This window comes from Ceratotherium simum, chromosome 11 (assembly GCF_057802395.1).
Source record: "Ceratotherium simum simum isolate JZ-2026a chromosome 11, ASM5780239v1, whole genome shotgun sequence".
Taxonomy (NCBI): Eukaryota; Metazoa; Chordata; class Mammalia; order Perissodactyla; family Rhinocerotidae; genus Ceratotherium; species Ceratotherium simum.
Genome location: NC_141910.1, coordinates 1,710,717 through 1,737,250, shown reverse-complemented (window position 1 = coordinate 1,737,250; position 26,534 = coordinate 1,710,717). Strand labels below are relative to the sequence as shown.

General features: G+C 39.6%; 2 protein-coding genes across 5 annotated transcripts in view; one reads left to right on the top strand and one right to left on the bottom strand.

Moving 5' to 3' along the window:
- POLR1A (RNA polymerase I subunit A) overlaps positions 1-5,463 on the bottom strand; it is a 78,254-nt gene extending 72,791 nt beyond the window's left edge. Inside the window, exon 1 of the mRNA XM_004437224.2 lies at positions 5,078-5,463. Coding sequence (XP_004437281.2) covers positions 5,078-5,154 — 77 coding nt within the window. The 5' untranslated portion in view covers positions 5,155-5,463. The remainder of the gene's footprint in view (positions 1-5,077) is intronic.
- A 140-nt stretch (positions 5,464-5,603) lies between these two features.
- The window catches only part of PTCD3 (pentatricopeptide repeat domain 3), a 35,890-nt gene continuing 14,959 nt past the window's right edge, over positions 5,604-26,534 (top strand). For 3 of the 4 annotated variants that reach the window (XM_087436474.1, XM_087436473.1, XM_087436475.1), the window contains exons 1-10: positions 5,604-5,739; positions 7,653-7,705; positions 7,816-7,852; positions 11,852-11,897; positions 15,908-15,976; positions 16,461-16,565; positions 18,170-18,293; positions 20,177-20,292; positions 21,808-21,878; positions 23,050-23,137. In XM_087436474.1, coding sequence (XP_087292600.1) covers positions 5,636-5,739; positions 7,653-7,705; positions 7,816-7,852; positions 11,852-11,897; positions 15,908-15,976; positions 16,461-16,565; positions 18,170-18,293; positions 20,177-20,292; positions 21,808-21,878; positions 23,050-23,137 — 813 coding nt within the window. In that variant the 5' untranslated portion in view covers positions 5,604-5,635. The remainder of the gene's footprint in view (positions 5,740-7,652; positions 7,706-7,815; positions 7,853-11,851; positions 11,898-15,907; positions 15,977-16,460; positions 16,566-18,169; positions 18,294-20,176; positions 20,293-21,807; positions 21,879-23,049; positions 23,138-26,534) is intronic. The other variant, XM_004437250.3, reaches the window with a different exon arrangement.

The window sequence follows — 26,534 nt, the reverse complement described above, 5'->3', positions numbered from 1 at the left end:
ATTTCAAGTGTACACTCAGTGCTTTTTAGTATATCACAGAGTTGTGTAACCATCACCACAATCTAATTTTAGAACACTTTCATCCCCAGTAAAAGAAATCTTGTACCCATTAGCAGTCACTCTTTATCGCTCTCCACCTCCCTCATCAGTCCTAGGCAATGACTAATCTACTTTTTGTCTCTAGAGATTTGCCTGTCCTGGACATTTTACCTAAACAGAATCATACAATACGTGGTCTCTTATAACTGGCTTCTTTTACTTTGCATGTTTTTAAGGTTCATCTATGATGCAGCATGTATCTGTATTTCGTTTCTTTTTACTGCCAAATAACATTCCACTGTATGGATATACCATATTTATCCATTTAAGAGTTGACAGACATTTGGACACTTTTGGCTATTATGAATAATGCTGATAGTAACATTCGCGTACAAGTTTTTGTGTGGATGTGTTTTTTCATTTCTCTTGGATATATACCCAGGAGTGGAAGTGCTGGGTCATATGTTAACACTATATTTAACATTGTGAGGAAGTGCCAAACTGTTTTCCAAAGTAGCGGCACCATTTTACATTCCTACTAGCAATACACAAGGGCTCTAACTTCTCCACATTCTTGCAACACTTTTTGCTATCTGACATCTTGATTCTAGCCATCCTAGTGGGTATGACAAAGTATCTCACTGTGGTTTTGATTTGCATTTCCCTGATGACTAATGATGCTGAGCATCTCTTCATGTGTCTATTGGCCATTTATATATGCTCTTTGGAGAAATGTCTATTCAAATCCTTTACCCATTTTTTAATTGGGTTATTTGCCTTTTCATCATTGAGTTCAAAGAATGCTTTATATACTGTATACAAGTCCTTTATCAGAGTATAAAATCATATGATTTGCAAATACTTTCTCCCATTATGTCTTTTCACTTTCTTAATGGTATTATTTGCATAAAGTATAAAAATTTTTAATGAGTTAAATTCACAGGTCTTTCCCAAGGTGCTTTCCTTCTACTACCTTTAGGCTAAGTCCTTCTCCTTCAGGGGTGGATATATATTCATCCATCCTTCTCGTTGATTTTACACTGAGCTCCAAAACTTAACTGGAACTATAAATAAGGAATACATTTACTGTGTAAGGCAAACACTAAGTAAGTCTCAGTGCAAAGTCTCTCGCCACTAGACCTGCTCCCTATCACCTTCTGTAAGTTGGTACTTCACTTCCCTTGCCTGGAGCTACAACGATGGAAAAAGAGTAGACAGGTGGGGCCGGCACAGACCTGTGCTAACTGGCAGAAGAATTATGTCCTGTGCTTATAAAGGCAACACAAATAGCTCATATCCAAAATTGAATGTATTTTTTTTTTCCTCATCCTCAGTCTCTCTATGGATGAGGCAGATCTTGACTCTCACTAGATAACCTCGGTGTAGGATTCATATGCGCAGTCTCCAAGATATAAACACCCAAGCTAACAACCTCCCTGATGTAAGAAAGGCTGTTGTTACGTCTTCTTGCTGCCCTCACTGCTACAATATAGCACTCCTCCCAAAACTGAGGGCCTGGCAGGCCAGAAGAAGCTCTTAGAAAGAACATGGCTTTGGGGTGAGAAAGATCTGAGTTCTAAATCTGCTCCCAAGTAGGAGAGAGTACAGGGAAATGGGTTTTCCAGAACACTGGAAAGCCAGCAGGAGAGTCACCATTCAGGGACACCTGGGCCCTGACTCCAATCTCCTTCTCTAATCCATCAGCGGGTAGGCCCCAATGGGGAGAAGAGCCCCCTACTGATGTAAACATAAACATTCCTTTTCATGAAGCCTAAAAACAGGTAAGTTCTTCCTGAATGGTGACTTGCGAACTGTGTATAAAAGGATGCTGGCACATCAAGAACTAAGTGCTCAGATGTGGAAGACCCTCTCTTGCATAGCCAGAGTCACTCATGAAAGCCAGGGGAGGCTACATGGACACCTGTTGCTGTCGTTCTTGTCTACATGGTCACTTTGCTACCACTGAGCAAATTACATGAGAAATTTAATCTAACTCCATCTTGTCTGTGGGGTCTCCTCCCACAAACCTGGAGCCTACCCGCAACCTTGAACTGCATAACTTGGACGAACTATTTAGCTTTTTTTCTCACCTAAAAATTGGGTATTGCAGCAGCTCCTTTATGATCAGAAGATAACGTATACAAAATACAGTGCTTGGAACAAAGTTCCTCTCTCTTGTTGGGGAAGAGTTTGAGAAAGTCCCTCTAACCACTGCAGGAATGGGATGGAGAAGAGAGGCAACCAGCAAGGATTCCACTGGAGAGAACAGAGTTTGAGACTTATAGGCTTGGGTTTGAGGACGACCTTTGCTGCTTCCTAGACAGTCACTTTATTCTCTGGCCCTGAATTTCCTCTCCTGTAACTAGAGACACCATTACCAATGGCTGTAAGAAGGACTGACAGTGCCAGGTGCTGAACAGATAGCTCCCCCATCCACTCATGCAAGCATTCAAGAAATATTTATTGAGTGCTTACTGTGTGCCAAACATAGTTTTAGATGCTTGGGAAATAGACAAGAATCTATTCTCATGGGCTTTACATTCTATTGGAGGAAGGAAGGCAGATAAATACCAAAATATATAAAGTACATACTCTGTTAGATGGCAGAAAGTGCTATGGAGAAGAACAAAACAGGAGAGGGGAAGGATGATAGGGTGGGCCAGTGGTCAGGGAAGCCCACACTAAGAAGGATATACTTGAGCAAAGGCCTGAAGGAGATGAGGGACCAAGCCACGCAGTCACCAGGGCAGAGAGCTCTACAAGAGGAAGAAGCAGGGAGTGCAAAGGTCCTGAGGTGGATGTGCACCCATGGTGCTCTGGGAACAGCAAGGAGTCCAGGGTTGCAGGAATAGAAGGGAGTTCAGAGAAGTAGCAGGGGCCAGAATAGCCCTTCCAGGCCATTTTAAGGACCTGGCTTCTATTCCAAGTGAGATGGAAAGCTATGAGAACCTAGCACAATAAAAGGTAGTATAATTATTGAAATTTCTCAACCCTAGACCCAACCAGGTCTACAATGTTCGTAATGAGCATGAATTTGCTCACGCTGTTCCCTGTTTGAAAACTCCACAATTATCTTTTAAAAAACTCAAGTAACCTAAAACACTTTTGCTTTTGGATGAAATTGTATCTATTTATGACTGGTGATAATATAATTGGAGTTTCTGGGCTAGCACACTGTTCCCAATGTTACCAGAGTTGTACCTCATGAGTTTACTCATGTATCCCTTCATCCAGAGTTGAGATAAAAGAAAGGAATGAGACATACAAGAAGCTCAAGGCTAGTGGGGGGAGACAGAAATAAAACAAGCATAAAAAGTGACTGAGGCACCATGACAGGTGACTGTACTAGGTGTGGAAAGACCTCCGAAAATAAGAAAGGTTGGCCTAAGCCTTAGGAGTGGAAGAGATGCTTTCCTGGTGTCTGTTGGAGGTGGGGGGAGAGACAGAGCGAAGTAGGTGCCTCCAGTAGAGAGGACATTGCATGCAGAGGAAACAGCTTGAAGAAAGGCCCAGACGTTGAAACTTGATGGCAGTTTCAGTAGAGAGGACATTGCATGCAGAGGAAACAGCTTGAAGAAAGGCCCAGACATTGAAACTTGATGGCAGTTTCTGGAATGTGAAAGTGGTTTAGCAGGGTTGAGGAAGGGATGATGTTATAGCTGAAATCAGCAACGACCTGATCATGGGAGAACTTGTAGGCTAAGCTAAGAAAGTATCCCTTACCTGAGGGAAATAAAGAGACTCTGGAGGATTTTAAGGGTGATGGTAGCGTGATTACATTTGCACTTTGGAAGAATAATTTTGACAGCAATGTGGAGGATGGACTGGACAAGTGTAAGGGGGGGGGTAGGTGGAAGGAATAGACAATTCAAACAAGAGATCCAAGGGTCTGATCTAAGGTAGTAGCAGTAGTGATGAAAAGGAGACTACAGAACAAAGATATGTAAGTGACACACAGTAGGAGCCCAATAAGTAAATCAGATGTAAGGAGAGAAAGGCCTAGAATTATTTCCCAATCACAAAATAGTGACCATTTTGCACTAGACTAGGTACACCATTTTGGAGGGGCAAGTTCTCCCTCCCTTTGGGGGGCGGAGGGAGCACGCAGAGTTTTTGGTATACTAGTTTAAGACCTCTGCGTGAAAATCAAGTAGAGATGTCCAGAAAACAGCTGAATAAATGAGTCTGAAAATTGGGCAAAGAAATTTGGTCTGGAGATTTAAATTTGAGAATATCAATCACGAAAGTGGTGAAACTGTCCAGGGACGACATTTAGGACAAGAAAAGCAATATGACCAAACCAGAACCTCGAGGAACACCAAGATTTAAGGATAAGAGGAAATCAGTTGAGGAGCCTAAGGTGAATTCGAATAGAAGCCATGAATGCAAAGACCTTTTTCACCAACGTGTCACTCACGCCTAGCCTAGTGCCAGACAAAACCACATGATCAATAAATACTTGTGGCTTGATAAAATGATCGAGTAAGGAGGAAGGAAGAAGTCCTTGTCACAGAAATAGAAGACCCTGAAGACAACAAGGACCTGGAAGACAGCCAAGTTTCGAGAGTATGGTAGAGTGTCAAACGCCACGGTAATCAAAATGGGGACTTAAGAGAGTCCCCTTGCTTTAGTAAGTAGGAAGAGAATACAGAGAGTCCTAGCAAACAGAAGCTGTCGCCCGAACTGAGTCTTCAAGGATAATCATTTTACAGACAATAAGAGACTAATTTTGTGCTTAACTAACAGCGTCAGAGACATTACAGTAACTTTACAAACACTAATTAACGAGGAGATTGGAGAATGACAACGTGGCAATTTGGCAACCCCCGCCTCCCTGGCGCAAACTCCTTCGCAGCCCCATCGGGTTCTAGGTAATGCACACTAACACAAGACGTTCCCGGAACTACGGGTCCCAGCAGGCCACGCACCGGACAACCACGGACTCAGAGGATAAACTGGGCGCAAAACCTTTCGGGAACAGCAGTTTATGGCGCAGACCTCAAGAGACAAACTGCATGGCTCCCCACCAACTCCTTACTTGAGCTCTTCGGCCGAATACATCCCAAATGAAATGCCCTGCAGCCGCCGCCAGGGCATGTTCTTTGAGGCCAACATCCTCCACGTCAGTTTTGAGCTCCGATACCCAGAAAAAAGTTCCAGTCACCACCAGTAAATTCTTATCACAGCTTCATCCCCGCAGCCTCCATGTGATTTCCAGCTGCGCTTGCGCGAGAGAAACGCTCGCTGGAATGCGATTTACGTGGACGAGATCACCTCTGCTATAGAGGGGGGAAGGAAAATAATTTCACGACTCTTATTCGCCCTTCTATATTTAAAACAACCGAAGATATGTAAGACATTATAATAATCGTTTTAGAAAATTTCTTCGAGGCAAACGAGGCGTAGGGAGCCTTTAACTTCCGTAATAAAGTCTTTCAAACCATAAGCTTGTTACTTCCTACTTTATGATTGCTTTCGTCTTGTTCCGTCTCAGCCAATAGCCGAGCTATTCGCCGCCCACTTACCCCCTCCCTTCCTTGGTGACCCGGAAGGTCGAGGGCGTGCTTTCCCAACATGCTATGCGAAAAAGCCAAAGATGGCGGCGGCAGCGTCTGTGTGCTGGCTGAGGGTTCGCTGCAGGTTTTGCTTGCCGATGATGGGTTGGCGGGCAGATCCATGTGAACGGGCCCCTAGTTGCAGGTAAGAGAAGGTTGAGGAATCCATGAAGAAAACACAGGGTCAACTTAGTTCTGTGCATCCCCTTTTCTCGAGAGCTGCGGAACTAGTTGAGTGGAATGCGCATGCGCGCTGTCGCGGCCGCGTGCTCAGGAATGCGGGCACCAGGAACCCGCGTCCTTGAAAAAGGGACCGAAACGCGTTTATTGGAGAGAGAGTTATTGGTTGGCTCGAGTACCCAGGAGTTTAGAACTGGCAGCGAGACTAGAAACCTGCTCTCGTGGAGCCAGCATTCTAGTTAATGTGACTACTAGCAATTCCATCCCAGATTTTTAGAGAAGAAAATTATTTGCCGTTACTCATTTTCACCCAACCGGGAAAAACGGAGAGAACTCATAACATTTTCCCAAATTAAAGGCGTTTTATGAGCGCCACTGTGTGTTGGATGTTGTAGGGATGTTAGGCCTGAGAGATTATTTAGGTGTTCATAAAACAACAAAGTCTAAAAGATCTGAACACACCTTTGGATTGCTGTGATTGTTACAGCTTGGAAACGTATCATTTATCTAATTTTTCTCACTATGTACAAACTGATGTTGTGGCAATATGAGAGACAGTAATTTGTAGTAAAAAGTTGAGAAAAACCTCATTTTAGATTCGATGTTTGCCATTTCCTTACTTGTTGATAGTAGACAAATTTCTTCATTTGTAGACTGGACCTAGTAATAACTATCCGGAAAATTGTGAGGAGTAAGTAAGATGTGTAACTTACAGTGTACATTTTATATGTAATATTTTCTCTCACCTCGCCTCAAAAAAGAAAAATGCTCTGCCTGGTACTCTGGAAGCCTTAATACTGCTGTTCAATCCCAGTTCTTTTCCCTGTAGTACCCAGTGTTGACATTTTTCTGCCCATTTCCTTTGCCTGTCAGCAGCATTTCCCTCACCATTCACCCACAAGACAAAAGTGGTCTGTGTGTTCTGATGTCATGAAAAAGAAACAGCATGATTTGAAAGAATTGATCCCTTTCTGGCGTTGGCGCCTGATAGAAATATTGTTTTAAAATGATGCCTGAGACCAGAATACCAGTAGAGAAAGTAATTTTTTTTATAATCATATCTTGATAATTTTATGAATGGTACTAATGCCATTTAGGAAAGAAATACGCAAGGTAATGGTGCATATTATCTGTGGTATGTGGACTGTATCTTTTAGTGTGATCAGAACATTTAAAAACTCAGTCATGGGTCAGTGATTTTATATTTTGGAACAAAAGTAATATCAGTAGTTCCAAGTTTAAATTAGGATGGATGTATTTGGTACATTCCTGATTGTTGAAGGTAGTGGAATAAGAGGCCATGGTGATCTTAGCTTCATAATTCGTCATAATTGCATTAAGTGGGATAGTCTTTTATTGTCATTAGGGCACTATCCACATAACATCAAGAACTCGTTAAATTGTCCTTCTTAACCTCAGTGTTTTAGGTTCCCAAAGTTGAAAGTCCCTTATATTTCAAATCAGCTGCTCCAATTGTTCAAATGCTCTTAAAATTTTCCTGTTTTACCTTGATCTTATTTAATGAAATTGCCTGATTAAAAGATTTTTGACCATAATGTGTCCATATCATGTATCTATTTTGTAGTATCTATTATGAACTTGCTGTTGAGGCCATGACTTCTCAGTGGACATTGACATGAATTATCCAGTAGTTTGATCCATGATAATTGGAAAATTTGGGCTCAAAATGTACATAGGTGGAGGTGAGGTGGGAGCTTCATTAAGAGTATTAGCTTTATGGAGGAAGATAGGCATGGATGTTAGCCCAGGGCCAGTCTTCCTCAGTGAAAAAAAGAGGAGGATTGGCAGATGTTAGCTCAGGGCCGATCTTTCTCACAAAAAAAAGAGTATTAGCTTTAGGGCTTTCATTTTTTGCAGATTTTATTCTGGAAGTGCAGCCCTCCCAAAGGTTGAAGGAGCTGATGTAACAGGTATGTAAAAATACATTGAAATAATTCCATTTTTTATATTAACACACTGTATTTCTTTGTAGTAGTGGTATTGGGAAACTGATTCATTTTGTTTCATTTGTCACATTAAGGGAGTGAAGAAGTGGTCATTCCAAAAAGGAAAACTTGGTGAGTATTTAATCAATGTTCATTCAGTAAGTAGTTGAGCGCTTATTACGAGTGAAATAGTGTTAGGTAAGGAGCCAGTGATATGAAGAGCAGTGGGAGAGCATTCTTGGGGGAGGGAACAGCTGAGAGGAGAAAAGTTTGGGAATTTAAAAGAACATAAAAGGTGAAGATGGAGAGAATGAGTGAATGGGGAGTGAGATTTACTGGAGAGTTAAAAGATCTTCTGAAATAAGTTTGGGTTAATAGTTACATAATAATGGTTAATAATGAGTATCATCATTAGAATAATTTCTTTTTTTTTTTGAAGTTTTTACATGGTCGGGAGACCAGATAAATGTATTATCTTGATGGTCTTAATGAGGTAAAATAAAATAAATAGTGTGGACTGCAAAATTTAGTTTTTTAACTCACTAGATAGGTCCTTGAATAAATTGCTTTATGTATTCAACATTTGTTGAATATGTAAGAACTAAAACTTCTTCACCAAAGTTCTTTCAGTGATGATATTATTGAATGCATTTAAAGGCCCCTCAAACAGCCAGGTCTTTTCTGAGTGTAACCTGAAGACTCAGGTTGATTTAAAAAAGAGAAAAATTTTCTTAAATTACAAAAGTAATTAATGGTTATTGCCAAAAGCAGGGTGAGCTAAATTGAACATGCAAAAAGGAAACAAAATTACCAGCACTAACACTACTCAGGGAAGTTACTTTGTCTGTGCTGTAGTAAAACGTGGATAGTGATGGTACCTACCTCTAAAAGTTAAATGAGCATTTGAACGGTGCCTGCTGCATAGTCAGATCTCAACAGGTGATAGTTATTATCTTAAAGTTCTGGGGAATAACATTTTTTATATAAATTATACATACACATTTAGTTTAATAGAATTGATTTGTTAGATGTATAGCTCTACACTCTACTTTTAATTTTCAGTGACTGCATAGTATTTTATTATATGGATATATTCAGGTTTATTTCTGTCTTCCCTGGCCTAACAGAGAATCAGAACCAAGATAAGAGTAAGAATATACATATCCATGAATGAGGCATTTTTCTGAATGGCATTCAAGTCCAAAGCAGTTTACCAACCCATTGTGCCTCTGTCTTCAAGGAAGGTACTAGAGGGAATACAGAAGAGGGAGCATTTGGAGGGTGTGCTTAGATGACTTAAGATCTAGTTGAGTCGTGTGCATATTTTATACTTTATACCTTATACCGTGTGTGTACGTAATCTTATACACTTGACTAGAGGTAACACAGGATGTGATGTAATCAAGAGCTGTTGTATTACACTGATTAAGTTGAGTTTTATTGAAAACTTGGGAATTTACTGGTACCTTAAATGCGTAAGGTGATTTTATTGGCATCAGAATCACATGGGAGTTTTGTTTAAAATGCATATTCCTGTAGGAAATTCTTGTGAACCCTAAAGTATGAGACCCACAGATACAGAGAACAGTAAGGTAGAGTGGGACGTGGTCATGATATATCTGGTGGTAGGGGGAGACCAAGCAGGCTGGCCTATGGAAAATGCTCTGTGAGAATAAGAGAAATAAAGTAGTTGATAAAGGACGTTGGTCAGCATACTGAGACCTGTTTATTTATAGCCCATGAGCAAGGAATGGTTTTTAAATTTTTTATAGCTGAAAAAAGCCAAAAGAAGACTTATTTTATGACACATGAAAGTTATATGAAATTCAAATTTCAGTGTCAACTAAAATTTTTTTGAAACACAGCCTCACTCATTTGTTAACAAATTGTCTGTGGCTGCTTTTATACTACACTGACAGAACTGAGTAGTTGCAACAGAGTCCCTATGGCCCGTAAAGCCTAAAATATTTATGTCTCTTTACAGAAAAAGTGACGATTTCCAGGCTCAGGAATTTATGTTTTTAGACCTGGAAGAAGCCATAAGGACTACAAGTTCCTGTTGCCTTATGTTAGAAATGAAGCATCTTTTAAGGCTGTGATTTCCCAGATCATTCAGGTGCCATAGAAGACTTGAACAAATGGTAGAGATTCATTGTGAGTTTTCATATATGCATGTAATGTGATAAAGGCAGTGTTCTGAACAGGTTAATCTGAATTGTGTGGTTACTTCAGGGAGGGCAGGGAACTCAATTATAATCAACACATAGATAACTGGGCTCATAAAAGAAATGGATATTAAAACTTACCAGATTGGGAAGGAGAGGATGTGGAGAAATGGGTGCCCAAATAAATTTGTTGATAGGGCAGTCAATTGGAACAACAGTTTGGAGGGAGATTTGGTAGAATCACGGTTTAAAACATGCATACCTTACTGGTTAGCCGTTCTGGAGTAACGTTTGCATATATACCTAAAGAGACGTGGATAAGAACGTTCTTTATAACTTGGGAATAATAACAAGTTGAAACAGCCTAAATGCCCATAGATAAATGAGTGGATAGTAAAAAATGGTTATGATGCAAGAAAACATTTAAAGGAATTAATTAGATTTATATGTAGTAACATGGATAATACAAACTTACATAAGCACATATACAGAATGACAGTATATGTTACATAAGCACATATACAGAATGACAGTATATGTTTTTTATGGCGGTATGCGTATGTGAAAGTACCTTAAAAAGTTGTGGAGGGGCCAGCCCGGTGGCGCAGCAGTTCAAGTGCTTGCGCTCCACTGCAGTGGCCCAGGGTTCACAGGTTCGGATCCCGGGCACGCACCGACGCACCCCTTGTCAAGCCATGCTGTGGTGGCGTCCCCATATAAAGTGGAGGAAGATGGGCACGGATCTTAGCTCAGGGCTGTTCTTCTTCACACACACAAAAAAAAAAGTTGTGGAAATATAAACACCAGACTCACAGTGAAGTAGGAGAGGGTCACAAGATGACACCAGACACTTTAGCATAACCTATAATGTTCTAATTTATCCTTAAAAAATAATGTATTTGTTGAGATTGCTTTTAAAAATAACCCTTTAAGAAAAGAGAACTAGTGAGTAGTCTGTCATAGTTTTTTCACTGGCATTTGTTCAGTTTGTTATGAAGATGTGCTCACTTGATAAGACTTAAATATGTTAATATAAGGTTTAGTTAGGGAATGCTGAGATGAATTTCTTTGTGTCTCTTCCTGAAATTACATAAATGTGACTTTAAAAAATGATAGAAAATCCAGTGGATATTATATACATCAGGGAATTACTCAGTCTTGATATAATACAGAATTTCCTGTATGTTCTTTTGTCTTTTTCAGATGATTTATATTCTGATGAATATTATGTTAAACTTTGTTTAGAAAAATACTTTTGGTTTATTAAATTTACTTATTTCCCTTTTGGTGAAAACATAAAATCCGCACAGGAGTAAAAAATATATTTGAAACCAAATTATCCTGTTTGTCAGTTATTCCAAGGAAACCCCCTTTTTCCAGTAGTTCAGTGAAGGTCTCTATCTATAGGCACAGTGGACAGCTGGCCTGAAATTCTTAGGAAGGTTATATAGTTGAGAGATTCTAAACCAGGAAGGTGTCAGAATCATCTGGGAATTTAGTAAGAATGCATGTAACAGTCCTGCCTAGAACTTGGAGGTTCTGATTCAATAAGTCCAGAGTGCAGTGGTTTATTCTTCATATATAGCTGAATTAAAAGCTATCAATTTAGATAATAAAGGCAAGAGTGGTCCAGAAAGCTGCGGTAAGAATGGATAGGAAAATGGACAGCAGGACGTAAGATTCAGGATAGATACAGTTTTATGAGATGAGGGTGGAAATTGCTAGCTCTGGGTGATAGTGTTAGAGACCAGGCCAGAGAGGGTAGGCAACACATGCTAACCACCTTTAGGCGAAAGAACTAGACAGGTTTCTCCTTTTCTAATTTGTTATTATTCTGGTGATCTTGAGAGAGAAGAACTGGCTTTAGTTGAGACTTGGACTTATTTATTGGCCAGTCCCTTCAGAGAGTTCGCTTTGTGGATGTGAAAAGCCCTCATGAGGGTTAACTTGTGATTCTCCTTCTTAGGGATAAAGTGGCCGTTCTTCAGGCACTCGCATCCACAGTAAACAGGGTAAGTAGGAATTTTAGACTTTTATATCTAACTCAGCTAATAATACGTTTAATGTTCATACCTCTTCATCATTCATGATTAAACTGTTGTGGGTCTAGAAGGTTTCTTGGAAATTATCTAATCTAGTCCCTGCATGTGACAAATGAAGAAACTAAAGCTTTTAAAGTAACTGGCTTGGGGCTGGTTAGGATGTTAAAGTGTAGTTCCATATCTTTTGTCTCCAAATTCAGTGTTTTTAGACTATACCAGTGATCTTTAACCTTAATCCCTGAAGATCTTGTTGAAATGTGTGTTCCTGGGGAATGGGTTGGGTGTGATACTATAATGCAAGTGATCCATAGACTAGCTTTGAGAAGTAGTGTACCTACCTTGCTGGAAATAAAGCAGTGATTAAGAATGTGGGTCCTTGAGCCAAATGTTTTGTTTCATAGCTGAGCAACTAGCTTTGTGACTTTTATCACAAAGTTGCTTTTTCTCTTGATGCTTCTGTTCCCTTGTGTATAAAATGGGGATTAATTATAGCACCAAACCTCAAGGTTTTGGTGAGAATTAAATGTTCGTACATATGAAAGAGTTTAGGACAGTGCCTAGCACAAAGGAAATGCTCAGTAAATGCTAGTAGCTATTTTATTACTACAACTGTTTTAGTGATTTATTTGTCAAGAATCTGTTCTGTTGACAGTTCAAGAATAGAATTTGTAGCCTGATAGATAAACTGAAACCTTGATTAATGCCTCAGAAATGGAACTTTCTGATTGATTGTATTTTTCATTAGCTGGAAACTATACTATACCTTTATTTTCAGCTGTGGGGAAAATGTCTAAAATAATTAAGTGTTTTCTTTTGCCACAGTATCTATGTGAATACTGATCTTCTTGGAGGCCGTTACCATGGATTTCCAGAATTATTTTTCTATTGTAGCTGTTAAACTTCAGGGATGTTGGGCCAAATATTACTTACATATCCTAGCAGTTTCTGGGGAAAAGTTTTAAAATAATGCATCTCTGCACCAGCAAGATGTTGAGATTTTTGGCAGCTCTCTTATCCATAAATAGTCACCTGAAATGTGAACTAGAGAAATGGGCCTCTGTGATTGTTCTCAGTTTTTCAGTGAGAATGGCCCAGGGCTGCCTTCAAGTCAGAGAAGTTGTAGAATTGTGTGTACAGTTGTCTGACTTGTCTGGGTTTGGGCCCTTAACATCCAAGGGAGTGTCATTTATTCCTTCAGTAACCACATATTCTACACTTAGGATGCTTAGCAGTCACTGTGCTGGATGTAGAATAAAGATGCAGTTTTTTCATAGTTCCTAGAGAGGGAGACTGAAGGAGCACTGAGAAGAGGGTACATACCCTAAACTGAGAAGGGACTTCCAGAAGAGCTTATAGTTGGATTGATGCGTGGAAGGTGAGAAACAAGGAAATTCTCGGGGGAAGGAGCATTCCTAGCAGAGGCGCACAGGTATAGAATGAGTATTTTGTATGGTGGGAATCAAGGAATTGAGGGGTAGAGTAATAAGAAATGGGGCAAGATCATGAATGCTATGCTAGGGACTTCTGATTCTTATCCATAAAGAATTTTAAGCAGTAGTGTGACATAATAAGACATTTTAGAAAAGACAGCAATGTGGAAATGGGAAACCTCTCTGCTTGAATGTATGATGAAGATCTTAACACATCTAAAACCAAACCCTGTTCTCTCCAGGCCTCCTCACATCTTTCTTTGCTATCCTTCTAGTTCCTCAGGCCAAAATCCTGGGAGTCTTCTTTGACTCCTCTTTCTCTCATGCTGCACATTAATAAATTCTTTGTTTTCTTCCCTTGATATACATGTGCATGGGGTCTCCAGGACCACTCCCAGGTTCAGTGATTCACTAGGAGGACTCATAGGACTCAGCATATAGTCCTACAGCTATGGTTTATTACAGCGGAAGGACACAAAGCAATATCAGCAAAGGGAAGAGGCACATGGGGCAGAGTCCGGAGGAACCCAGGAGACAGCTTCCAGGAGTCTTTTCCCAGTGCAGTCACACAGGACACACTTAATTCCGCCAGCAGAGTTGTGACAACAAGTGTGAAATGTCTGCAGGGAAAGCTCATTAGAGACTCAGTGCCCCGAGTTTTTCTTGGAGTCTGGTTACGTAGGCCCCCTCTGCCTGGGACATACCAAAATTCCAGACTCCCAGCAGGAAAGCAGATATTCAGGGTAAACCACATTGTACAAACAGTTTAGGCACAATGAACCATTCTTATCAGTACTGGGAATGGTGGGAACCCTCCCGAAATCCAAGTTCCCAGATGCCAGCCAAGGGCCAAACTTGCAAACAGACCTTTGTAAGGATAGCAGTTTCAGTCCTGGTAACTCTTTTCTTCGCAATATCCAGAGTCTGAACACTTGTCATCGTCACCATGATCACCTTGGTCACCTAAACCACCATCGTCTCTTACTGTCCTCGATTAATCACAGTAGTCTTTGTCCCCTCTACTTCTTCAGCCCCCTACAGACTGTTCTCAAGTAAGCAACTGTAGTGACCCTGCTAAAATGTTGGATCACATCGCTCTTCTGCTCAGAATTCAAGACTGCTTCTCATTTGTCATAATTGAAATAAAAACTGAAGTCCATCCTTGGGCCTCTAAGGCCCTGTGTGATCCCCCCTATTACTTCTCTGACCACACCTCCTCCTGTCTTCCTTGCTCACTCTGCTCTAGCCGCACTGGCCTCCAAGCTGATTCTCAGTTTCTCAGCAGGCTTGCATCTGTCTCAGGGCTTTGATGTTTGCTCTTCCTTCTGTCTGGAATAGTTTTCTATGAGATATCCATATAACTTGCTCCCTCAGCTCTTTAAGTCTTTAATTATACATCAGCTTTTCATTGAGGGCTTCCCTGACTGCGCCATTTAGAATTGTATATATCTTTTTCTGATATTTTATTCCCTTATCCTGTCTCTATTTCATTTTTCTGCATAGCAGTTATCTCCTTTTAATTTACTTTATTTATTTTTTTTTTTTTTAAGATTTTATTTATTTTATTTTTTCCCCCAAAGCCACGGTAGTTAGTTGTATGTCATAGCTGCACATTCTTCTAGTTGCTGTATGTGGGATGCGGCCTCAGCATGGCTGGAGAAGTGGTGCGTCGGTGTGCGCCCAGGATCCGAACCCGGGCCGCCAGCAGCAGAGCGCAAGCACTTAACCACCAAGCCTCGGGGCTGGCCCCTAATTTACTTTATATTTCATTATTTTGTTTGTTTTCTGGAGTTTTTTTTTTCCTACCAGATCGTAAGCTAGGGGTGGGATTTTGTTGTCTCCCTGGTAGCTAGAATAATGCTTGGTGCATATGAGGTGCTCATTCAATATTGCATGAATGAATAAGGAGAGCACTAACTAAGGCAGTGTCAACTGGGATAAGGGACAGTGGAGTAGGTAGGGGATGCTAAGGAGCTAGTGTTGGCTGGACCTGATGACAGATTAGTTAAATGGAAGTAATGGGGAGGATCTTTGGGTTGGACTGCAGAGTGGTCAGTACCATTCACTGTGATAGGGAAGATAGGAGACAGGGTAGCTATCAGGGAACTTCGGTTTGGGGATAAATTTGGTTTGAGGCATCTGAGCTACAGGACCAGAGTAGAGTTGTTTCTCAGAGACCATAAAGGACTTGGAAGTCATTGAGGGAGGAAAATCGGGAGACAGAGGAAGAATAGGTCTATTAAGTTAAAAGAAGTCCAGCATGTCACCAAGCTAGAGCCCTAAACAGGTATGTAGTAAGGGTGGTGCAGAAGATCAGCACTATCATTAAAACCAAGTCTTATAGAGCCGAGAGTACAGTGTAGGTATTAGTGTCTGTCTGTCTCGGCACACACACATATGCACACACATACACACAAACATACGTACATATTTCTGCATATGTGTTACATAGATAATTAAAACTTATTTTACAGAGTTTTTGGTCATCACCAAAACTCACAAGGTCCTCTTAATAAGAATCTAGCTGAAGAGACTTCTGTGTATTTACAGGATACCACAGCTGCTCCGTATGCATTTCAAGATGATCCTTACCTCATACCAACATCTTCTGTGGAATCAGTGAGTATTTTCATGTAACAATACTAGTATTGTGTTTTTTCTGGCTGGTTTGGGTACAAGAATGCATATATAATTTAGCTTAGTTGTAAAAACCTTTGAAAAGTTTACAGATGCTGATAGATACATTGGTAGACTTTGTGAATCCTTTATTACTTTTATTAAAACGTTTTAGAGATAGGCTATGAAAAGGTTTTGGTTTTTAATACTTAGGGCACTTGCACACTGGAGCAGTCCACTCAGTTTAAATGCATCGCTTTTATGTACCTCAAGCTGTATATAAGATGTGACCTGAAGTTATGTCACACTTAGTAGCAGAGGTGGATGTATAATACTATGAATTTAACTTCTAATTGGATTTCTACGTGTTGTTGCATTCTTTTTTTTTCTTTTAGGGAGAATGATAATTCTTGCTGAGGGTATAACTTATCTCTGGAGTCTAAATTACATGTAAATACTAATTTATGTATAAATCTTCTTTATATAGCGTTCATTTTTATTGGCAAAGAAGTCTGGGGAGAATGCAGCAAAGTTTATTATTAATTCACATCCCAAATATTTTCAGAAGGACATAGCTGAACCACATATACCGGTAAGGAGAGGTAATTGTGATTTTTAGATAGTACTATGTATAAATACAAACTATACCAAGCTTTCATGGCTAATATTTGAGTAGTCATTTGAATGCCCTCAGTATTTGGGTGAAAAGTCGTTTAATGTACATAGTTATCTTTGCTCACAATACTAACCTTCTGTTTTTTTTTTTTAACCCCTAAATGTATTTGCTCCTCATCTTATTTCCCCCCCATTTGGCTTCTGTGAAAGCAAACTCTTAGATCTTTACCTCAGACTGTTGCTTTTCAGTAGCTTTTCTCTCAATTCCTCGAGTGTTGATGTCTTTCTTGGGTTTCCATGCTCAGTTGTTTTCTCTTTTTTCCTGTCTACACTCCTGCTTCAACAACCGTTACACTCCGTTTGGCATTCTTGTATATCTGGCCTAGATCCCTCTACTTTGAACTCTCGTGCTCTGGTTCTCTTCGGATTGTATAAATCTTTCACCTTTTCCTTTGAACTCCAAGTTGTATTTCCAACTGCCTCTCTGTTTCATAGTCATGAGGAGGGTTTGTGCAGTGCCTGCTGTATGGTGGGGCATTGTGCTTAGTGCTGTCAATACTGTGGTGAACAAAATAGATGTGCCTCTGCCCTCCTGAGTTCATTAATTGAAATGGTAACCTCAGACTTGCCATGTCCAAAATTACTTCCTCTCACATCACCCTCCTTCCCAAAACATACACACCCAAACCCCACCCTCCTGCTTCTCAAGCAGCAACTTCTAGTGACAAATTAGGAAGCCAGTGCAGTTGTTTAGGTGAAAATATTGATATCCTGAACTAAACCAGTGGCAGCAATGGAATGATCATTTGTTGGCCCACCCTTTCCCCTTTATATCTTTGACTAACAATGACTCTTCTGTGCTTAGCTCACTTTTGCTTGAAGCCTTCCGTGAGTCCCCTGCCTCCATGGCAGCAGCACTCTCACATCCCTGAGATCTCTTGTCATTTACCGTTCACACTGTATCGTAATTATTATCTCCTTATTTTCCTTATTAGATTTTGAGCACCTTGAAGGTAGAGAATGACTTTCATCTCTACATCCCCAGTGCCTAGCTTCGTGCCTGGTGTCAAGTAGTAGGTGTTCAATAAGTATATGAATTAAGGAGTGAGTGAGGTAAAATCAGCACACCTTGGTGATACTAAATGTTTAGAGAAAGAAGCATCAAAGATGAAAGGTTTCTGCCTTTGGAAACCAGTGTACTCGGACACTTATAACCAAGATTGGGAGGAAAGGAGAAAGGATGGTCTTATCAGGGGAAAATATAGTAACTTCAACTAGAAGTTGGGAAAGTTAGTTGGAAATAGGATTCTGTGTTTGGGTGCTTTTAAATTCTCTCCAAGCTAGGAGCTAGCTAAATAATCTTGTTTTGGAGACTTGAGAGGTTTTTTGATATATATTTTTTAAGTTACATTCCCTACAAAAACATTCTTGTTAAAATGGTAAAAAGTATCTGGTGCATGAAACGTGAGTTGGAACAGTGCAGGTTTTTTTTGGTTTGTTGGTGATAAAAGTTTTGTCCTGCTCGGTTATCATTTCGCCTTTACCTGTTTGTGGTAACTTGAGCCATCTTGATTTCCCTAGTGTTTAATGCCTGAGTACTTTGAAGCTCAGATTGAAGATATAAGCGAAGCCGCCCTGAAGGAACGAATTAAGCTCAGAAAAGTCAAAGCTTCGGTGGACATGTTTGATCAACTCTTGCAAGCAGGTGACTAAGATCATCATTTAAAGCACCCTTAGGAACGGGGACTTGCAAGTGGGCCCCAGTTAGATGATCCCGACAGTTGTGAGTAAAAGTTACAGGCATTACTGCACTTACTCTGCTTGATGGCTGTGTTTATATTTTTAAGAGCTTAATAAATAATATTTCAAGTTCTACTTTAGCTTCATTTTAAAATTATAGGTGTGATAGAGTTGCAACTTTGTTAGTGTATTGTCTTCTTGTGCTGTCACAGGTAGAGAACTATACCATTCTTCCTTAGCTTCCATTTTTAACGTTAGGTGTGTACATACTGTATTCAGATTTCCTATACTCTGAAGTATGTTTGGAAGGCATAAAACAGACAAGAAGAAATATTTAAAATGGAAAGAGCACTAAACTGTGGGATCAGAGGCTTGGATACTGGTTCTAGTTCTGGCACTAATTAGCTCTATGGCCTTGAAAAAGGCACTTAATTCCTCAGAGCTTCTGTCTCTAGAATCCTGTGGCTCTCTGGGTTTGCCCTGGGTGAACCTCCAGGGTATAGCTCTAGATTGCATGGCCTTTAAGCTACCATGAGAATGTACCTATAGTAACATGGAAGACAGTGGCATTATTTAAGTTTATGGAATCTGGAGTGCTGTTCAGTGATTTAGGATAAAAATCAACCAAACATACAAGAGATCAAAACTGAACTGAATCACTCAGTACAGTCTTAAACACCAGAAACATTTGCAGAAAGCTGGTTTTGATGAGAGAATTTTGGTACGTAGCCTACTACAGCATTGGATGTACAAATGAATTGCTAGCACAGATTGTAATTTAGGGAGGCTTTTCCCTCTGCTGTTTCAATATGATAAATGTCTTGTATAAGTTTTCATTAAAGTTCTTGGTGCTAAGACTTGTCTGCCTCTGTTTTACACACTGTGTGGTGTAGGCGCATGCAGACATTGAGTAAACCTTTCTAAAGACAGTGTGTCAGACCCATAGCTCAGAGTAACAAATGAGCCAACACTCCAGGGGAGGGATCATAGCAAATTTTATTATCAAGCCCCTAATAAGTGCCAAACACTTTGCTAGACATTTAATTCCACAACACTTTTTGAGTTGGTGTATTTTAGTCATTTTATAAAGGAAAACTATTAAGTAATTTTTCAGGGGTCACACAGCTCTGGGACCCAATCAGATTACACTCCATCGCCTGTGTCCTCTCCTCTCTGCCATACCTTCTTTAATGGGCTTTTAAATTTCCTGCTGGGCATTTTTATTATCAGTATATTTTCTTTAGAAAAATGCAGTTACCTTAGAACACTGAATTGTGTCTCATACTTCTTCCTGTTCCCGTTTCTCCCTCTAAATAAGTGTCAAGATGGGAGCATAATGTTTTAAGCAACAGTTTTTAAAAGGCTACTATAATTAGATGTTATGCTGGTGTTTCTAGGCAAGTATTTCAGTGAGGGCCTGGATCCAAGTGGAATGGTTTTGCTTGCATTTTTAAAAATGGAACTGGGCCAGGGGAACTAAGTGGCAATAATTTGCGGAATGTTCAGTTTGGAGATGTTAGTTAACACCATGAGATAGTTTTCTCTGGGGATACGAGTACATAAAATATTATTGCGAGCACAAGGTCAAACTTTGTCTTGTAGTTTAATCTTTTATGTCAGACAATATAGTTGGTAGGGATTGTGTCCACGTCTGCATAACTGCAGGTGTTTAAGTTGGTGGCGTGCATACTCATCCATTGCTAAAGTGATGGGTGACAATAAATATGTAACCAAGAAAGCCACAGCTCATAGAAAAGGTGAAAAATTTTAATCTAATGTTTAATCTAATGGGGTTTTATTCTTTGATGTTTCAAGGTTGCTTTCCCTTTTTTCCCCTCCTGCCCACAGGAACCACTGTATCTCTGGAAACAACTAATAGTCTCTTAGATTTATTGTGTTACTATGGTGACCAAGAGCCCTCAGCTGATTATCATTTTCAACAACGTGAACGATCAGAAGAGTTGGTAATGGCTTTTGGCAGTGATTTTTAAAGTTTCTTTTGATAGTAATACCTTCTCAAAGTAAGGCAAGTTCATGTGCCATGAGTAAGGATAGTAGAGATTTGTTCTGAGATGTGATGTCGTACAGTAGCTTTGATAAAAAGTGGTGCAGAGCAAGAGAAGAATTTAAACAATTATTTTAACATTAGTTCCCTTCTTAAAAATATTTTGGCCTTGCCTGCCACATACAGGCAAAGCTTTGACCAGAAATGTTTGGGCAGGCTCCTCTGTTGTTGTTACTTACAGTCACAGTATGATGTGTAATAGACACGGAAAGACCTTCTGCCCCCAGCTCCCTCAAAACTTCATACATAGGTAGGCAGAGAGGAGTGAGCACACGCTACTGGAGCTGTAGAACAGTATTGTGCCAAGGGCTGGCCTGTTGATACTGAGTTGTAGCCTATCTCTCAACCCAAGAGTTTTATTTCTAGAAATAGATCCCAAGGAAACTTTTGGATCAAGTGAACAAAGATGTATGTATGACGTTTTTCGTAAAATGATATTCATACCTACAATTGCAAAATGTTGAAAACAAATTAGATGTCTAATAGTGGGGTGATTAGATTATGGTGATAGTGTTGTGTGGTGGCTAGGAGTACTAGTGTAGCTCTGTTTGGGTGTGGAAAGATTCTCATTCTTGATAAGTGGGAAAATAGGCTAGACAATACATCTTCCATTTTTGTAAAAAAAAATTTTCATATGCATAAGGAAAAAGCTATATTAAAAATTAAGTGTTTCTCTCTGAGTGATGAAATTGTGGGTGTTTTTCTTCCAGTTTATGTCTTTTCTAATTTTTTTCCGTTAAACATGGATTATTTATACACAGAGTAACTAAGTCTTTTATAGTGCAAAGGCACTGGGTGGCGGTCACACCTGTCTTCCAGATTATCCTCTCCTAGATTCCCTGGCCTGGCTGGCCGTCTGCCCCTGCAGCCCCAGCTATAGAGCCAGCACTGTCCTGTGGGATGCCACCCAAGCCAATCTCACTCTACATCACCGTCACCCCAGAGCTTGCTTTATAAATAAAGGACAAGATGTAGTCTTTAAAACAAAATCTTAGCTTGTGTTGGGTCAGTGTTAGACATTAACTGTGTATTCTGTACCCAGATATTTTGTTTTCTCTTGCTTTCACCCTGATAATAAACGGTATCTCTGTATGGATCAAGGCAGACATAGCCTCTGAGGAAACAGGCTGTATGGGTTGGATTTCCAGTTTCTCTGGGCCGGGCCATAGAGAGCCCTGGCTTTATCTGTCTCCAGGCTGTCAGTTGTTGCTTTAAGGGCCAACTTTACTTTTCATCAGTAAATGAACTGATTTATGCTTAAGAAATTAGCATTTCTTAATAAATATTTACTGGGTTTCCTCTTTACCTTCTTCTGGATTCTGTTTCCTTTGATATTCTGATTTTGAGGGATCTAAGTAGGAGAATGCATTCCTTTGTCATATTTTACTTTATTTCTGTTGATGGTTCATTTCAGGAAGAGGCCACAGAGGAAAACAATGAGAAATCTAAGAAGAAGGCTGGTCCTCAGTTTGGTGTTACTTGGAGGTATGTTATATGTAATTAGAACCTTGTATTATGGTTTCTTACAGTACATGTAATGTTCCCCGTAACCCCCTAAAGATATGATCCTGTAATTTTCTAAAATACAGTTTGTTTTCATTATGCCATATAAATGTCACAGTTGGTATTCATATGTGTTTGGACCTTTTTTCATAAGATCTTTGCCTCCAACCAGCAGCACAAGGTTGACTCTTGATTTTTTTTCCATTTAACTCCGTGTAACCTTCACATGCTGTGGTTCCTTTGGTAGTTTCATCAGGTAGTCCTTGGAGTGTATATCTCTTAATTCTGAAAGATTCGATATTCTAAATTACATAAGAATACACATATACTAGAATGTAGCTCTAAATTATGACTGCTGGCCAGCGAGCAGAAGTAGTCAGCATTTCTGAACAAAAGGTGAATAATATTTAACTAACATTTGAGAATTTAAATTAACTGAGTAGAAGCGTCTAAATAAAAGAAAGGTATTTAACATGGATGTCTGGAGAAGGAAACTACCACTGATATCTAAAGTCTTTTTCAAAGTGATAAAATGAATAGAATCAAAAATTAAATTTCTTCAATAGATTTAATAATTTCACGAAGTAGTTAAGAGCGTGGACTTTGGGGTATCATCCTGGTTCAAATCCTGGTTTTGTCTGATTTTTGAGACCTATTGGTAAGAGAGAGAATCAAGGTGTGCAGCATAGTTTATGTAACATGGTACCTTTGTTGTTTTTGTTTTTAAGAAAGAGGGAAAATAGATACGTTAGAATATGACAGAAGGGATTCAGGAGACGCCACTTGTCTGTAGTTCCCTCTGGGGAATAGTATCTGATTGAAGGAGGATGGGGAAATTTCACCCTGTTGTACCGTTTGCTTTTTGTTTAATGCCTTGAGTATATATTACTTTTTCATGAAACTTTCCTTTTCAGTCCTGGTTCTGCCACTTAGCTGCAAAGCCTTGGACAACTTAAGGTCTTCGAGCCTCCGTTTTTCCCATTTTCAAAGTGGTGATAACCATATCTCTCTCTGGGTGGCAAGAATTATTTGAAATTATGTGCATAAAGTGTTTAGCATAGTGCCTAGAACATTGTAAACCCTCAGTAAATTCTGGTAGCTATTACTGTTTTTTTTCTGTTTCCCCTGGTTCACATTTACTCTTTTTGTGCAGAGCAAAAAACAATGCTGAGAGAATCTTTGCTCTAATGCCCGAGAAAAATGCACATTCCTACTGCACAATGATCCGGGGAATGGTAAAGGTAACATTTGTTTTATGTATTTTTATCCTTTTTTTTTTTTTTAATTTTTTTTTTTATTGCAGTAACATTGGTTTATAACATTGTAAAAATTTCAGGTGTACATCATTATACTTCTATTTCTGCATAGATTACATCATGTTCACCACCAAAATACTAATTACAACCCATCACCACACACATGTGCCGAGTTATCCATTTCGCCCTCCTCCCTCCCCCCTCCCCCCTTCCCCTCTGGTAACCACCAATCCAATCTCTGTCTCTATGTGTTTGTTGTTGTTATTATCTACTACTTAATGAAGGAAATCATACAGTATTTGACCTTCTCCCTCTGACTTATTTCACTTCGCATTATACCCTCAGTGCCCATCCGTGTTGTCACAAATGACTGGATTTCATCGTTTCTTATGGCTGAGTAGTATTCCATTGTGTATATATACCACATCTTCTTTATCCATTCGTCCCTTGATGGGCACTTAGGTTGCTTCCAAGTCTTGGCTATTGTGAATAACGCTGCCATGAACACAGGGGTGCATGTATCTTTATGCATTGATGTTTTCAAGTTCTTTGGATAAATACCCAGCAGTGGAACAGCTGGATCATATGGTAGTTCTATGCTTGATTTTTTGAGGAATCTCCGTACTGTTTTCCATAGTGGCTGCACCAGTTTGCACTCCCACCAGCAGTGTATGAGAGTTCCCTTCTCTCCACATCCTCTCCAACACATGTTGTTTCCTGTCTTGTTAATTATAGCCATTCTGATGGGCGTGAGGTGATATCTCATTGTAGTTTTGATTTGCATTTCCCTCGTAGTTAATGATTTTGAACATCTTTTCATGTGTCTGTTGGCCATCTGTATATCTTCTTTGGAGACATGTCTGTTCAGGTCTTTTGCCCATTTTTTAATTGGGTTGTTAGTTTTTTTGTTGTTGAGATGCATCAGTTCTTTGTATATTTTGTTTTTGTTTTTGTTTTTTTTTTTTTATAATTTTATTTATTTATTTTTTCCCCCAAAGCCCCAGTAGATAGTTGTATGTCATAGCTGCACATCCTTCTAGTTGCTGTATGTGGGACGCGGCCTCAGCATGGCCAGACAAGCGGTACGTCGGTGCACGCCCGGGATCCGAACCCGGGCCGCCAGCAGCGGAGCGCGCGCACCTAACCGCTAAGCCACGGGGCCGGCCCATCTTTGTATATTTTGGAGATTAAGCCCTTATCAGATGTATGGTTTGCAAATATCTTCTCCCAATTGTTAGGTTGTCTTTTCGTTTTGTTGATGGTTTCCTTTGCTGTGCAGAAGCTTTTTAGTTTGATGTAGTCCCATTTGTTTATTTTTTCTATTGTTTCTCTTGCCCGGTCAGACATGGTGCTTGAAAATATGTTGCTAAGACCGATGTCCAAGAGTGTACTGCCTATGTTTTCTTCTAGAAGTTTCATAGTTTCATGTCTTACATTCAAGTCTTTAATCCCTTTGGAGTTAATTTTTGTATATGGTGTAAGGTAAGGGTCTACTTTCATTTTTTTGCATGTGGCCGTCCAGTTTTCCCAACACCATTTGTTGAAGAGACTTTCTTTTCTCCATTGTATGTTCTTGGCTCCTTTGTCAAAGATTAGCTGTCCATAGATGTGTGGGTTTATTTCTGGGCTTTCGATTCTATTCCATTGATCTGTGTGTCTGTTTTTGTGCCAGTACCATGCTGTTTTGGTTACTATAGCTTTGTAGTATATTTTGAAATCAGGGAGTGTGATACCTCCAGCTTTGTTCTTTTTTCTCAGGATTCCTTTACTTATTCGGGGTCTTTTGTTGTTCCAAATAAATTTGAGGATTCTTTGTTCTATTTCTGTGAAAAATGTTGTTGGAACTTTGATAGGGATTGCATTGAATCTATAGATGGCTGTAGGAAGTATGGACATCTTAACTATGTTAATTCTTCCAATCCAAGAGCACGGAATATCTTTCCATTTCTTTGTGTCTTCTTCAATTTCTTTCAGCAATGTTTTATAGTTTTCTGTGTACAGCTCTTTCACCTCTTTAAGTTTATTTGTAGGTATTTTATTCTTTTTGTTGCAATTGTAAATGGGATGGTATTCTTAATTTCTCTTTCTGCTGCTTCGTTGTTAGTGTATAGAAATGCAACTGATTTTTGTATGTTGATTTTGTATCCTGCAACTTTACCATATTCGTTTATTACTTCTAAAAGTTTTCTGGGGGCCGGCCCTGTGGCTTGGTGGTTAAGTGCGCGCGCTGCGATGCTGGTGGCCCGGGTTCGGATCCCGGGTGCACATCGAGGCACCACTTCTCCGTTCATCCTGAGGCTGAGTCCCACATACAGCAACTAGAAGGATGTGCAGCTACAACACACAACTATCCAATGGGGCTTTGGGGGTAAAAAATAAAAATAAATAAAATCTTAAAAAAAATTAAAAAAATAAAAAAAAATAAAAGTTTCCTGGCGGATTCTTTAGGGTTTTCTATATATAAAATCATGTCATCTGCAAATAGTGAGAGTTTCACTTCTTCCCTTCCAATTTGGATCCCTTTTATTTCTTTCTCTTGCCTGATTGCTCTGGCTAGGACTTCCAGTACTATGTTAGATAGGAGTGGTGACAGTGGGCATCCTTGTCTGGTTCCTGTTCTTAGAGGGATAGCTTTCAGTTTTTCACCATTGAGGATGATATTAGTTGTAGGTTTCTCATATATAGTCTTTATTATGTTGAGGTACTTTCCTTCTATACCCATTTTATTCAGAGTTTTTATCATAAATGGATGCTGTATCTTGTCAAATGCTTTCTCTGCCTCTGTTGAGATGATCATGTGATTTTTATTCTTCATTTTATTAACGTGATGTATCACGTTGATTGATTTGCGAATGTTAAACCATCCCTGCATCCCTGGAATAAATCCCACTTGATCATGGTGTATAATCTTTTTAACGTATTGTTGTATGCGATTTGCTAGTATTTTGTTGAGGATTTTTGCATCGATGTTCATCAGTGATATTGGCCTGTAGTTTTCTTTTTTTGTGTTGTCCTTGTCTGGTTTTGGTATCAGGGTAATGTCGGCTTCATAGAATGAGTTAGGGAGCTTCCCCCCCCTCCTCAATTTTTTGGAAGAGTTTGAGAAGGATAGGTATTAAGTATTCTTTGAATGTTTGGTAGAATTCACCAGGGAAGCCGTCTGGTCCTGGACTTTTATTTTTGGGGAGGTTTGTGATTACTGTTTCGATCTCCTTACTGGTGATTGGTCTATTCAAATTCTCTACTTCTTCTTGATCCACTTTTGGAAGGTTGTGTGATTCTAAGAATTTATCCATTTCTTCCAGATTGTCAAATTGGTTGGCATATAGCTTTTCATAGTATTCTCTTAGAATCTTTTGTATTTCTGAGGTGTCTGTTGTAA